The sequence below is a fragment of the Protopterus annectens genome, chromosome 13.part0, assembly GCF_019279795.1.
Source record: "Protopterus annectens isolate FY-2018-M chromosome 13.part0, PAN1.0, whole genome shotgun sequence".
Taxonomy (NCBI): Eukaryota; Metazoa; Chordata; order Ceratodontiformes; family Protopteridae; genus Protopterus; species Protopterus annectens.
In genome coordinates this window covers 1,241,788,113-1,241,801,204 of record NC_056747.1, presented here as the reverse complement: position 1 = coordinate 1,241,801,204, position 13,092 = coordinate 1,241,788,113, and the positions used below count along the sequence as shown (strand labels likewise).

The 13,092-nt window shown below is 42.5% G+C and overlaps 1 protein-coding gene across 1 annotated transcript in view; it reads left to right on the top strand.

Annotated features, from left to right (window-relative positions):
• GNGT2 (G protein subunit gamma transducin 2) overlaps nt 1-12,873 on the top strand; it is a 128,104-nt gene extending 115,231 nt beyond the window's left edge. The window contains exon 3 of the mRNA XM_044055262.1: nt 11,318-12,873. Within this exon, the coding sequence (XP_043911197.1) occupies nt 11,318-11,443 (126 nt within the window). The 3' untranslated portion in view covers nt 11,444-12,873. The remainder of the gene's footprint in view (nt 1-11,317) is intronic.
• The last annotated feature ends 219 nt before the right edge of the window (nt 12,874-13,092 follow it).

The window sequence follows — 13,092 nt, the reverse complement described above, 5'->3', positions numbered from 1 at the left end:
AATACAGGGATAGGGCCTTGAGGCCATCTGCACAGGACATGTTACTTAAGCCCTGCATTCTGTTAGTGAGGAACCTCTGTGGACATTCCATTTATTGGATATGCCTGGTTAGGTACACATTAAAGAGGGCATTGTACTCATTGATAGGGCTGATGAATGCTGAATACAGTGGAGCAATGACTTCCTTGGACATAGATGCCATACCTTTGTTTATAAGTTGCGCAACATAGAATGATTTCCTCACTACTGTAGACACGTGATGGTCAAAGGCTAGATTACTGTCAATGTGTGTCCCCAGGCCCCTGACTATTGGGTCATCTCTTAGGGGTGCACTGTCAATATAATAGTTACTAGGGGTGGATGACTTGCCAAATGATACTATTATGCATTTCTAGGCATTTAGTTTTAGTCTATGGCTCTGACACCAGTTGTTTGTCTGTGTCAGCCCTTCCTGGGAAACATTTGTGTCAGTATGGGACTCAATGACAGCTCCTAATTTGCAATCATCTGCAGATTTAGTCAGCCAGAAGCCATTGCCACTGGCCTTGACTTTAGAGAAGTAAATGCCATAAAAGAAGCGGTCCCAGAACCGATCCCCGAGGGACTCCACTTGTGAGTGGCCTCTTTGTAGAGATGGCCTCCTCAATTCTAACTTCCTGGGTCCTGTCTATTAGCCAGTTGGCTATCCACTGAGTGACATAAGAGTTTATACCTAACATTCTGAGTTTGTCAACAATGCCTGAGTGGATTATTTTGTCAAATGCCTTGGTCAGGTTAAGGTAGGTGGTGTAAACCATCTTGCCCTCATCCATTGCTTTGGTGACTTTCTCAAAGAAGTCCATCAGGTTGAGTAGACAAAACCAAATTGGGGTGGGTCCAGTGTCTGGAGGTTTACTATGTTATTATTCATCATTTCCATGGTAATTCTTTCCATGGCTTTGCACACAAGACTAGTGAGATTTATAGGTCTGTACTTTCCAGGGTCTGTAGATGGCCCACCTTTGTGTAGAGGGATGAGTGTTGCTGTTCTCCATTTGTGAGGCATAATGCCTGTTTGGAGGCTACAGTTACATAGCAATTCTAAAGGGCCTGAGCATTCCTGTTTAGAAGGCATCCTGTGATATTGTCTGGGCCCACTGATGCAGTGTTCTTGGCCTTAGGGAGAACATTAAGGACCTGTTCCCTAGTGATAGCAGGGGGAGTTATATTTGATGGTATTTCCTGAGGGAAGGTAGAAGGGAAGAGAGGGGTAAAGTTGGAGATGAATTTGTCAGCCAGTAAGTTTCTTTATCTTTTGTCTCAGTATAGGTGGTTGCCTTTACAATGAGCTCTGCACACAACTGTGTATTTCCTTTGAGGTTGCGGACATAGGTAAAAAGTGTCTTGTGGTTGTCTTTAGATTGGGAGGACAAATTTGCCTCAATTTTGAATTTGGTAGACCTTATTTATCCTCTGAGTTGTTTGTTGAGGTTGATGAGAGTGCTTTTATCCTGCTGGGTGCTGCATCTCCTAATTTTTGCCTTGATTGTCTTCCTTTTGTTATACAGCCTATTGATTTTGTGATTCCACCAGGGTGGTTTTTTTTTATTTAGTTCTGTACTTCTTCCTTGTGGGAACAGCTGCCTCTATGCAGCTACTGACATGCTTGTATATGATTTCTGTGAACAGTTCTGTAAATGCAGCAGTGTTGTCAGGGTTTATGGGAGCTTGAAATGTTGCTAGGTTAATAGCAGGAAGTTAGCCTTAGATTAGTTCCTGAACATGTGGTTCCAGGTTTTATTTTTACCTCAAAGGAGACCATTTTATAGCCTGACTATCAGAGGAGACATTACACTAGGAGGTATGCAACACTCTCTTATATTAGTGATGACCAGATCCAGTATGGTTGCACCCCTGGTTAGTGTACTGATAATCTGGTCCAAGGAGTTTGTGTTTACAGAATCCAGGAATCTCTGTGCCTGTACATTTGATGTCATATAGGATTCACAGTTAACAATGTGGTAATTAAAGTCATCCATGAATATGGTATTGAGTTGGAAGGTGAGTGTTTCCAATACGCTTACATACATGGTATGGGTTTCCTGAGTCATAGAGGGGGACCTACAGCTTGGAAAAAAGTGGTATTGGATTTTGCCTATGGTGATTTGAACATGGAGAAGCTCAAATGCATTGTCCTATTTGATCAGCCTTGAGTTATATTTATTTTTGATGTAAACTGAGACACCTTCACCTTTATTCCCTGCCTATGTAGTAGCTGGTATAAATGTGTGGAAGGCATTATAACCTTGTGTTGTTGCTGTGCTCTTCACGGCTTTAAAGCATGTCTCGGTGACCGCACAGATGTCAGCATTCTCTGTGGTGAAAAGAGCTTAAAGGGAGTAGATTTTTTTGTTTAGACTCCTAGTGTTCAGCAGTAATACCTTTAGATTTTCTTTATTTTGATTTGCTATGTCGGACATACTTTCAGTTTAGCGCTGCCTAATAAGGTACTATGGGGGAAGATAGTTGTTGTTGTGTCTTTCGGCTTTTCCCGGTTAGGGGTCGCCACAGCAGAACTCCAGTCCGCTAATGATTGGCAGTTGATTTTTATGTGCTGAGTTGCCAGCCCTGATGCACAACCTTCAAAGAAGGTACACCCATTCACGTATGTCTCCACGCAGAAGACGCTCTAACTGAGAATTGAACCGGACAGCATCTTACTGTGAGGCAACAAAGCTACCGCAGCACCACCACCACAGATACTATGGGGGAAGACAGTGTTTTAGCAAATATTTGAAAGCCTAGAGGGGAGAGGTACAGACCATCCTTGGCAAAGCAGCCTGGACTGTTGACCATCTCCTTCCATGCTGATAAATATTGCACCCCTTAGAATGACACCAGAGACTAAGTCAATTATTAAAGTCAATCATCTTTTGTTTGTTTAGCTTTAGCTATGTAAGTGGAGAGCCACTAATTTTAAAAGAGCAAGATAGATTGAAAGGGGGAGGGCACTTTGTATTCTGCTTCTATGGAATACAGTGGGATGGCCAATAAATATAAACAGTTGAAGGGGAGTGATTTCAAAAAAATTATAATTTTGTTTTTACAACAGCCAATGAAAGGGAGAAAGGGAAGGAGATATGTGGTCAAATTAACATAAGGGGCAGGCAACTAGAAAAATAGTTGAGTTTGAAAACACAACAGTGCCAGGATGGGAGGTGTGACTCACTGAGACACAGCTGTGGTCTCTTTCCTAGTTTAAATATGCAATTAAAAACAGAATACAAGTAAAATATAGTGTAAAGAAAACGAATCACAATATACAAAATAGAGGAAGGCAGTAAAGTAATACAAAATACAGAAAAGTAAAAACAAACTAACCTTTCCCTCAACGAGTTGTGGCAGAGTCTGGGTGAGTTTTTCACACTCTCTTCCATGTGAATTGGAAGCTTGTTCCAGAGAAGTGGCAGTCTCTGGGAGATGTATTTTTCTCTCCAGCATGAACTGATAATGTCAGAGGCTAGGTTAAGATTCTTGGAGTGAGTGACCCTCCTGCAGTTTAATTTACAAATGTGTAGGAATTCCATCAGGGTTGGGTCAGAGACTGCCCTGTAAGCTAGGCACAGGTCACTTCTTGGTAATGTGTAGGAGACAGAATACATTGACAGGACTGTCTGTGTTGTTTACCCTGTAATTTCTTGTTGAGAAGCATCTGTGGTCTCTAAATGGTGCTTGTACCATGTAATGCCACACCATATTCATAGGTTTGTAGGTAAGTACTAGGCTAGCTGCCCTTGCAGGCCATTTTAAGCCTAGCCAATTTCACCTGAAAGGTGAGAATCAAACCCTGTACCATGTGTCTTTGGGGCAAACACCTTAACCATTATGCCAATGTCCCCTCATATTTTTTGCTTGGTCCAGGTTTCTTGAGTTTAGAGGGTGAGAAGTATGAATGAAGGACTGACTGTGACCACTATTTGAAGGGTCTATTTTGGAATAAAGCCATTCAGGCTACTTAGGCCTAAAATGAGCCTTTGGTATTTTGCTTTCTTTGGCACCAAAAGAATCTGGAAAGCACAGTTGTGTAAGTAACCATGCAAATCATCTCATAGCAGACTCAGTAAATGCTTCTCTAGAAGAGGCATCAGATAAGTCATAAGAACACTTAAAAGAACATTTGGTTACTTAAGAAGCAGAAGCAATAAAAAGAAGTCATGAACTCACCATAACGTTCCATGTGTGTTGTCCATCTCACCTTTATTCTTAGCTAGTTGGGTACGGAACTGATCCTCGGTTCTGACTCAGCCTTATACAAAAGCTCAAGGTCTTCTACTAGCTCGTGGCTAAACCCTATCCCACCATGCCCTAGGAAAGCTCTTCAGATCTTGTTTGCTGATAAAAAGAAGGTACCATTTAAAGAATATTGAATACTTCATAGAGCAATCAAGAAGGTCAGAGAACATTAATCGCCAATTAAATCCATCGGTCTTCCAGGAGCCAAAGGCTGGGGGAAGGTGGGTGAGATGTAGGCATAAAGGCGAGATGGACAACACACATGGAATGTTATGGTGAGTACATAACTTCTTTATATGATGTTATCCTATTTTGCCTTCATTCTTAGCTGTTTTGGGACAGTTACCCTAGCACCATCTTTCATGGGTGACTCAAGGGAGAATATTCTCAAGAACAGTGAACCCAAAAGAGGCCCTGTTCCTGGAGGCCAAATCCACTTTGTAATGAGTGATAAAGGTATGAGGCCTTGCCCATGTTGCTGCAGCACAAATGGTATCAGTTGGTAGTCTCACCCGAAAGACAGAAGAGGTTGCAAAGGCTCTTGTAGAATGATCTTTTACTTTATGGGAAAGTTCTTTGTTTTGAGATTGGTAAATAAAGGTAATACAATCTGATAGGAGACCTAAGGTCCAATCGTGTAAGTGCATCCCTTGGTGAATCCCCCAGAGGGGGGATAAGGGCAAAGTAGCTGCTGCATTTGGCATTCATGGATGTGGCAAAAAGGTCAGAGCAAGGCTGGCCCCATTTGTGCAAAATCTTTTCTGCTTCTTCTTGTTTTAGGGACCACTCATGAGGCATCAGAATCACTCTGTTGAGTCTGTCTGCTATCATGTTGGATTTCCTTGGGATGTGCATTGCTATCAGAAAGCGTTGGGAGGAGGATGACAACTGCCATACTCTCAGGGCCTCTCGATAAAGGGGGTAACACCTGGTTCCTCCTTGTTTGTTTATGAACCACACAACTGACATGTTGTCTGTCTGTATTGCAATAGTTGCTAGCGGAAGAGAGTCTTGGAATGCTTGTAATGCTAAAAGCACTGTTCTCATCTCTAGGACATTGATATGCAAATGGGCTTCATCATCCTGCCAAGTGCCTTGGATTGTCCTTCCCAGATAATGTCCCCCTCCCCATTTATCTCGGAAGTATCCGTGGTCACTGTGGCTAAAGGCTGTGGAAGAACAAAAGGTCAACCTAATGTCACATGAATGGAGTGAAGCCACCAACAAAGGTCTTTCTTGCAAGATTCTGTTATCACAATTTGGTGGGACATATGTAGTTCCTGCATGGACCATTGAGTGAACAGTAGACACTGCAGAATTCTCATATGCAGACATGCTAAAGGAATCATGGTTATAACTGCTGCCATGGTCCCCAAGACCTTCAAGACTGTTCTTGCTTGTACTCTTTTCTTAGAAAGTAGGTTTAGGACCTGACATCGTAGGACTTGAACCCTTTTGGAGGGAAGTTTCACTATCATTTTGTTGTATCTAGATCTGCTCCTATAAAAATGATATGTTGAGATGTCAACAAGGCAGACTTTTTGTAGTTTATTGTAATTCCTAGGTGAGAGCAAAGATGCAAGGTGGTGTCTCTCACTTTGGGTAGTAGATGCTTGGTGGTGGTGGTTAGGAGCCAGTCGTCTAGGTACGGAAACACTCAGAATCCAAGGCATCTCACGTGAGCCGCTAGTACTGCCACACACTTGATGAACACTCTGGGGGCTGTAGTGAGGCCAAAGGGCAGAGCACAGAACTGGTAATGACTGGCTCCTAGCTGGAAGTGCAGGTATCTCCTGGATCGCCTATCCATGTCCAATCATCTTGCTCCAGAAAGGGGAGTATCAACTGCAATGTTACCATCTGGAACTTTGATTTTCTTATTGATTTGTTCAATTTGCTGAGATGCACGATGGGCCTCCAGTCTCCTGTTTTCTTTGGAACTAAAAAGAACCTTGAGTAAGTTCCGGATTCTATTTGGTCTACAGGGACTGTTTGGATGACTGTTTTGTCTAGCAACTTTTGTATTTCTAGACATGCCTGTTCCCTCTGATTGAGTGGAACATCCAGGATGTTTTTTGTGTTTGGGACAGGGAAAGAAAAGGGTATGAAGTAGCCTCGGGATACAATGCTTTGTACCCACTTGTCTTTTGTTATTTTTAGCCAGGCTTGTGGGTACAAAAATAAGCGACCCCTGACTGCCCTCAGAGATGGACAGGTAGGCCTCCTTTCAGGAGAACTGAAGGGTCTTACTAAGAAATGCTTCTCTGTCACGCTGTTTTTGCAAACCTCTTCTTCTGCGTGGTTGGTGTCTTCCATTAGTACTTGCCCCTCTGCCCCTGGGGGAAGAGTCACCACTTGTGTCCTAGAAATCTCTCTGGGATTTTTCAAACCACATTTTCCCTCCTTTCTGACCCTTTGGATAAGGTCTGGTAGGGAGAGTCTTTCTTTCTTGTTCACACCTGGTTTGTGTATCTTTGTACTTTGGCCCGAACAAGGATGAGCCATCGAAGGAGGCATTCACAAAGGAAGATTTAAAGGGCTCCACAAAGTCACACAAGTGCATCCAGGAATGCCTCCTTAGGGAAATTCCTGAACACTCTGCCCCACTCACTCCATCCGCTGCATAAGAAATGAGTCTCATGGAGGAGTTGACTACTGAATTTAAGGTGGAGAGCTGAGAGGAAAACTTATCTGACAACCCCTCAGCTACTGAACCTTGGAGCATATCTCCTAGGTCTTTCAGGAGCTCTCTCTGAAGTCTAGTAAAATGAGTCAGATAATTCAGTGATCTAAGTGCAAAAGTTGCTGAAGAGAAAATGTGCTTTCCATATCTGTCCATTGGATGGTACTCTTTTTCAATGGATAGACAGAAGAAGACGTCTCTGCAAGTTCCTTTTTGGTGGCTGCCACCATCACCATAGCATCTACTGAGACTCCTTTGGTTAGGAAGTTTTTATCTGCTGGTGCTGTGATGAATTAGTTTGGTCTCCGAGGAACAGGTTCCACTGAGTCTGGAGATTCCCATGTCTTTCCACTAACTAAGTCCATCAGCTCGTTGTAAGGCAGAGACACCCAAGTGGCAGAAGGGTGAGACCCAAAAACCTTCAGGTATACAGACTCCTCCTCAGAAGGGTTAATGGGCTTCGAGCTGCTTCACTGTTTTAGTATTTCCAGGATGTCCATAAAGGAGACATCCTCAGAGGGCGATTGTGGGGACCCTTCCGAATCATCAAGGTCTGTATCCGATATGATGGACTCCTCTGGGGAGTTTAAATACTTCCACTTGCATAGCCTCTTCCAAGGCACCTCTTCAGAAGGGTATTCTGGAGAGGTTTCAGAAGATAGGGCTCTGCCTAATGGGGAATCCTGAGGCCTAGTGTCTCCGTGTCTCTGTGGGTGCAGTGGTGCCGAGACAGACATCGGTGCCTTTGTGGGAAGAATGTCCAGGTTTGACAGTGGACCTGTCTATGGAGACAGCACTCTCCTCATTACCTCAAAAGTCCCTGCCCCTGATCCAAGGAAACCCCGGCTCCAGAGTACCAGAGGGAATCCTCGGAACCAAGGAGGTTGGCTCCAAGGCTGAGGTAGCAGCCGAGCTCACCCAAACCAAAGTGCCAAGAGTTTGGATCCAGCAACTGTCCGATCCAACTCTCCTCCCCGGACCCGACTGGAGAGCATCAGCTCCTAGACTCCTCAGGTTCAGATGGAACTGAGGACATTGGAGCAGTAGTCGGAACCGAAGATCCTGTGGTAGGTCTCTGTTCTGATGGTTCCACTACGATCAGTTCTGGACATTCTGTCTCTGAAATCCGGGATCAGATCGGAGGAGGAATCAACGGTGAAGGGGTAGGCTTGGTCGGTTCTGAAGTGCTCGGGGTTGGATCTGACAACAGTTTGGTGAGCACCGGTATCCTTAACAGCCTCTGCACCATGTGATCCACATCATCATCAGATAGGCTCACGGAAGATCGAGCGGAGGGAGCAGGAGATCTGGAGGTCTGCAGCAATAGAGACCTTAAGGTGGGAGATACCGGTTCCAATTCTGGGGACCTGCTCCGCAGATGAAATTCCATCAGCACCGATACTGAAGGAGCTGAGGAAGAAGTCTTTTCGGGCCCGACAACTTTTTGTACTTTTCTTGATGGCTGCGATTGAGCACCTGAAGAAGAGTACCTTTTTCCTGATTTATCAGATTTTGAAGAAGGGGATTGGCCCGACTTTGACATACCCTGACCTTCTTCGATAGCTTCCGAAAAGGGTTTTTTTAACAATCATCTCAAAATTAGTTTATTTTTTCTCTCTAATAATACCCTGTGGCTAAAGGAGTGGCAGATAGCACAGGACTCTTGGAGGTGAACTGCTCCAAGACAGAATACGCAAATGGTAGTCCATCATTAACAGACATTTTTTGGCTACACTTTACACATTTTTTGAAACCAGAGAGTCTAGGTTCTTTAGAATCCTTTGAAGCGATTATTACAACATGGTACAACAAGTGAAACAGCAATCAACTATGTATATATAATTTAAACAAGCAGAGGTAGCCCTCTAACTTAAATGAGCTAGCCTTGGGGAATTTAAGCAGGAAAAACACAGGGAAAAGCCCCCTAAGTTAAACAGGATAAGGCAGCTCTCTAAGTTAAATAAACCAGCCTATAGTACAGGAGAAAGTAGAAAAGGAGAAGGAAAAACCCTCTAACTAAAACAGGCTTTACGAATTTAGTTTAAGCCGGGATAGGGTAAGAAAGGCCTTACAGGAAAAAAAAACGATGGCCGACAGCAAAAAACAGCAGGGAAAAAAGCGAAAGTACATGCAATTCACCTACTAAGTATTAACTAGGCTAAACAATTCGAAAAACCTAGTAATTATTTAAAATATATATAGAACAAAAATCTGCTTAGCCAGAGTCAGTAGGAGAGCACCCGATTTTGTTTAGTGGCAAACGAGATCTGGGGAGCTTTCCTAGGACATGATGGGATAGGGTTTAGCCACAAACTAGTAGAAGACCTCGAGCTTTTGTATAAGGTTGAGTCCTGAACCCAGCCAACTAAGAATGAAGGTGAGATAGGACAACATCACATCAATGGACATACTACAAAAGGGCCTCACCGAGACAGATGCCTGGTGTCAAAGCCATGGCCTGAAGCTCAGTGCCAAAAAGTGTTTTGTCATCCCCTTTAGTAAAAACTCTGTACCCATGAACTACCACATAGCTGGTAGGCTACTTAACACCAAAAATGTTATAAGAGACCTGTGGACAGTAGTCTCTCCTTTGATAATCACATCACCACAGTGGTCAGGAAATCCTTCTACGTGGCTCACCTCATCACAAAAGGTTTCTCATCCAGAAAAAAGAGGTCATTGTTTCCCTCTACTCGTCACTCATTAGACCTGTTATAGAGTACAATGCCCCTTTTGGTATGTAACTCACAAGACATCTACAACAACTGGAAAGGCCACAGAAATACCTCACAAAGAGGATTACTGGCCTCAAACGGATGCCGTATGCAGACCATCTCAAAAAACTCCAGCTTTACTCCTTCACATATCGTCTACTCAGAGGTGATCTCTGCCTAACATACAAAGCTATGTCAAACCCAGAGCTGTTGGACATGCTCCACTTAAAGAAATCCCAATCCCTCGGAGCTACATGCTCTAGGGACCTAAACCTTATCACCACAATAAACAAAACATGCTGGAGGGATAGATTCCTGTCCCAAAGACTTCTCATACTTTGGAACAGACTACCTATCTATGTCAAACAGAGCTCCTCATTAGCACTCTTCAAGAAAAATCTTGATGACTGGATGGGAGATAGGAAATTCACCCCAGGAATCACTTCTGTGGCTCTGCTCGACAGGGGCACAGGAAAATAATTTTCTTGGGTGGCGAAAAACAGGGTACATTTTTGGCTAGGCTTATATCGGCCCTAGGGCCAATAACCTAGTACCTACCTATGAACCTATGAATATTTACAGAAGACTTATCCTCACATGAAGAAAAAGTGGTAGTAATGTTCCTCATATTCTCAAAAGAAGCAAGCAAAAAATTTGACACTTGAGCTTGATAATTAAGAATTCTAAAAATAAGAGTGACAGAAGAATACACTCTTTTCCCTAAGTCACACACTTCTGGTCTGCCCGATAGCTCTATGGCTCATTCATTCCCAGACTTGAGGGCCTCAATAGCCCATTTATTTCCAGAAGAGGTGAGAATGAGACAGCAGGTAGCATGCCAGTCTGCCTGATTCTGCAGACTTCCCTCCAAACTACAGGAGCCCCACCCCAACAAGTTTCCTTAAGCTCCACAATTGTTGTGTGTCCTGGGAAGCATGTGTGCAATTTCATTTGAATTCCCCAGTATACTTGCTACCTGCTGGCAACTTGTGCTCATTAAGCTTATATCCCATGGGTGCTACATCCTCTGTCACACAAGCATCAAATCAGAATTGTCTCATGTCTTCTAGGACGGGCGAGATGATGTTAGCCACTCAGTTTCATCTTCCAAGCCTGACCCTTTTAGTGCCTGTGCATCTGGTCAAACATAGGTCATGTGGGCTGTAGTCAGGGCTTCAACCCTCTGTACCACAGGGTCAGGTATGTTAATATATTTTAATAGTCATCTTTGCATTCAGAAGAAGGCAGTATTAGGTTTAACATTATGTCTTACATCAGTATTTTCACCTTCAATATTTTAAAACAGAACTATCAGTAATAACTTCAAAGTTATTAAATCTGGTTATCTGAATACATAAGCAATAACAGAAGTGAAATATATGCATATATTGTTAACATGATAGCCTTTATTTTTCACTGTATAATGATTGCATATTATTAATGTTTTATGAGGTTATTTTTGATTTCTAATGTACTTTTTATAAATTTCTGTCTGAAAATAGTCTGCATGATCCATTGGACTTATTTGGTTGCCAGGTGTTTAAACAAAATTAGAAATCACACGAACTAAAACAGCTCTGAAAACAATAGCTAGTCATTGACACTGCAGTAGATAATAATGCTAATGTGTTTTTGTTTCCACCTGCAGATTTCCAAAACAGCTAAAGATATCAAGGAATATGTAGAAAGCCAGTCAGCCGAAGACCCACTTCTGAAAGGGATCCCAGAGGACAAAAACCCTTTCAAGGAGAAGGGTGGTTGCATACTCTGCTGATAACTGGATCTGTACTTCCACTTTTCATGCAGATAAAACTAACGACTATTGTACCCCAGCGAATACTAATAGAAAATAGAGACACAGTAGAATGCAGAATGTCCAACAAGTTCCCTAAACTGAAAAAGCTGAGAGCAGGATGCAGCTGTTTTAAAGATAATTTGGTTTGGATAAAAATGTGTTGCATTCATTAGGTACAGCACATTGTCCTGTTAGTCTAATTACAACTAATTTTTCTATATCTTCACTGAGCTAATATGTTTTTAAAAAGTGTTGCATATATAAAAAAAATGACTGTACTCAATTGAAGCTTTGTGAATACTGTTGTACATGGTTCAGGCAAAAGCATAAGTGACTGTACTTCCGTACATGACATGGAAACTGTAGACAAGACAAAAACATCCTCATGGTTTGTTAAACAGTAAAAATGCAAATTCAAGATAGGTAATAACTAAGCCACAAACACACTGATGATATTTCACAGTAACAGGGGTTGGGAGGGTGGCTTAATGGCTACGGTGTTTGACTTACAAACACAAGGTACAGTGTCTGAGTCTCACAATGGATAATTGGCTAGGCTTAAATTGGCTTGAAAGGGCAGTTAGCTTAGTACTAAACTATGAACAGGAGTAAACTATGAACATTAGTAGAATAAGCTGCTGTGTAATAGCAATAAGGTAATATGGGGCCCTGTATTGTTCTGTAACAACTCTTGACTTCACTGTAATCCATATCACCTTGTGCTCAAACTAATTACAGGCAGATCATGAGCAGCCATGGGGGTGACAAGAGCAGTTAGTGATTAAGAGGTCCAACATTTAACTTAACAAGCAAGAAAAGTATGTACCCTGGCTTGGAATTCATATTCATTGCCTCTGTACAAATAAGAATGCATTTTAAGAGAAACCAGAAAGACGTAACTTAAATATATTCTGAAACATTGCAATATAAGCTGTTTTAAATTTTAGGCAGACATTTGCACAGATATCTTCTAGCCATGCCAGAATCTGCATTACACAATAAGGCACACAGACATTCAACCATGTGATATCACTTTCTTTTCTCTGCACATGTACAGCACTAAAGGCTGGGGATAAGAATCTAAGGAAGGAATTGGAAAGGCTGGCCAAGGGAGCAGCTGAGGTTCAGTGCTGACAAATGCATTTTGGCATGGCAATACTGGTGTGAAGCATTAATGGAAGGGGGAGACTGATTGCAGCAGAGCAAAAAGGGATGCATGAGCACTAATCACAGCTGGACTGGATCACCAGGAGCAGAGTGACAGGACAGTGACATAATATAAAGAGATGATGGGATGTATCCTCAGGGGTATAGACTTCAGAAGCAAAGAGGCAATGCTTCTACTCTTCTAGGTCATGTCATCTCTCATCCACAGTTGTCCCTCTCTTCAATGCTGATAGTAAATGCTGTTGGATTAAATTAAGGAGGGGAGACAAGGCTCTCATAATAGTGCGTGCAGGGAGGTACATCCTACTCTTGCAAAAATATTTGAATTCTACCACATGGAGAATGGACATTTTAAATGAGTGGCATTTTCAAAGAGTTAGTACTCTATGACTTGGTCTGGATCCATTCTGTAGGCCATACTAGAAAAGGGGCATGATGCTTGAAGACGTTCAGCAGAAAGT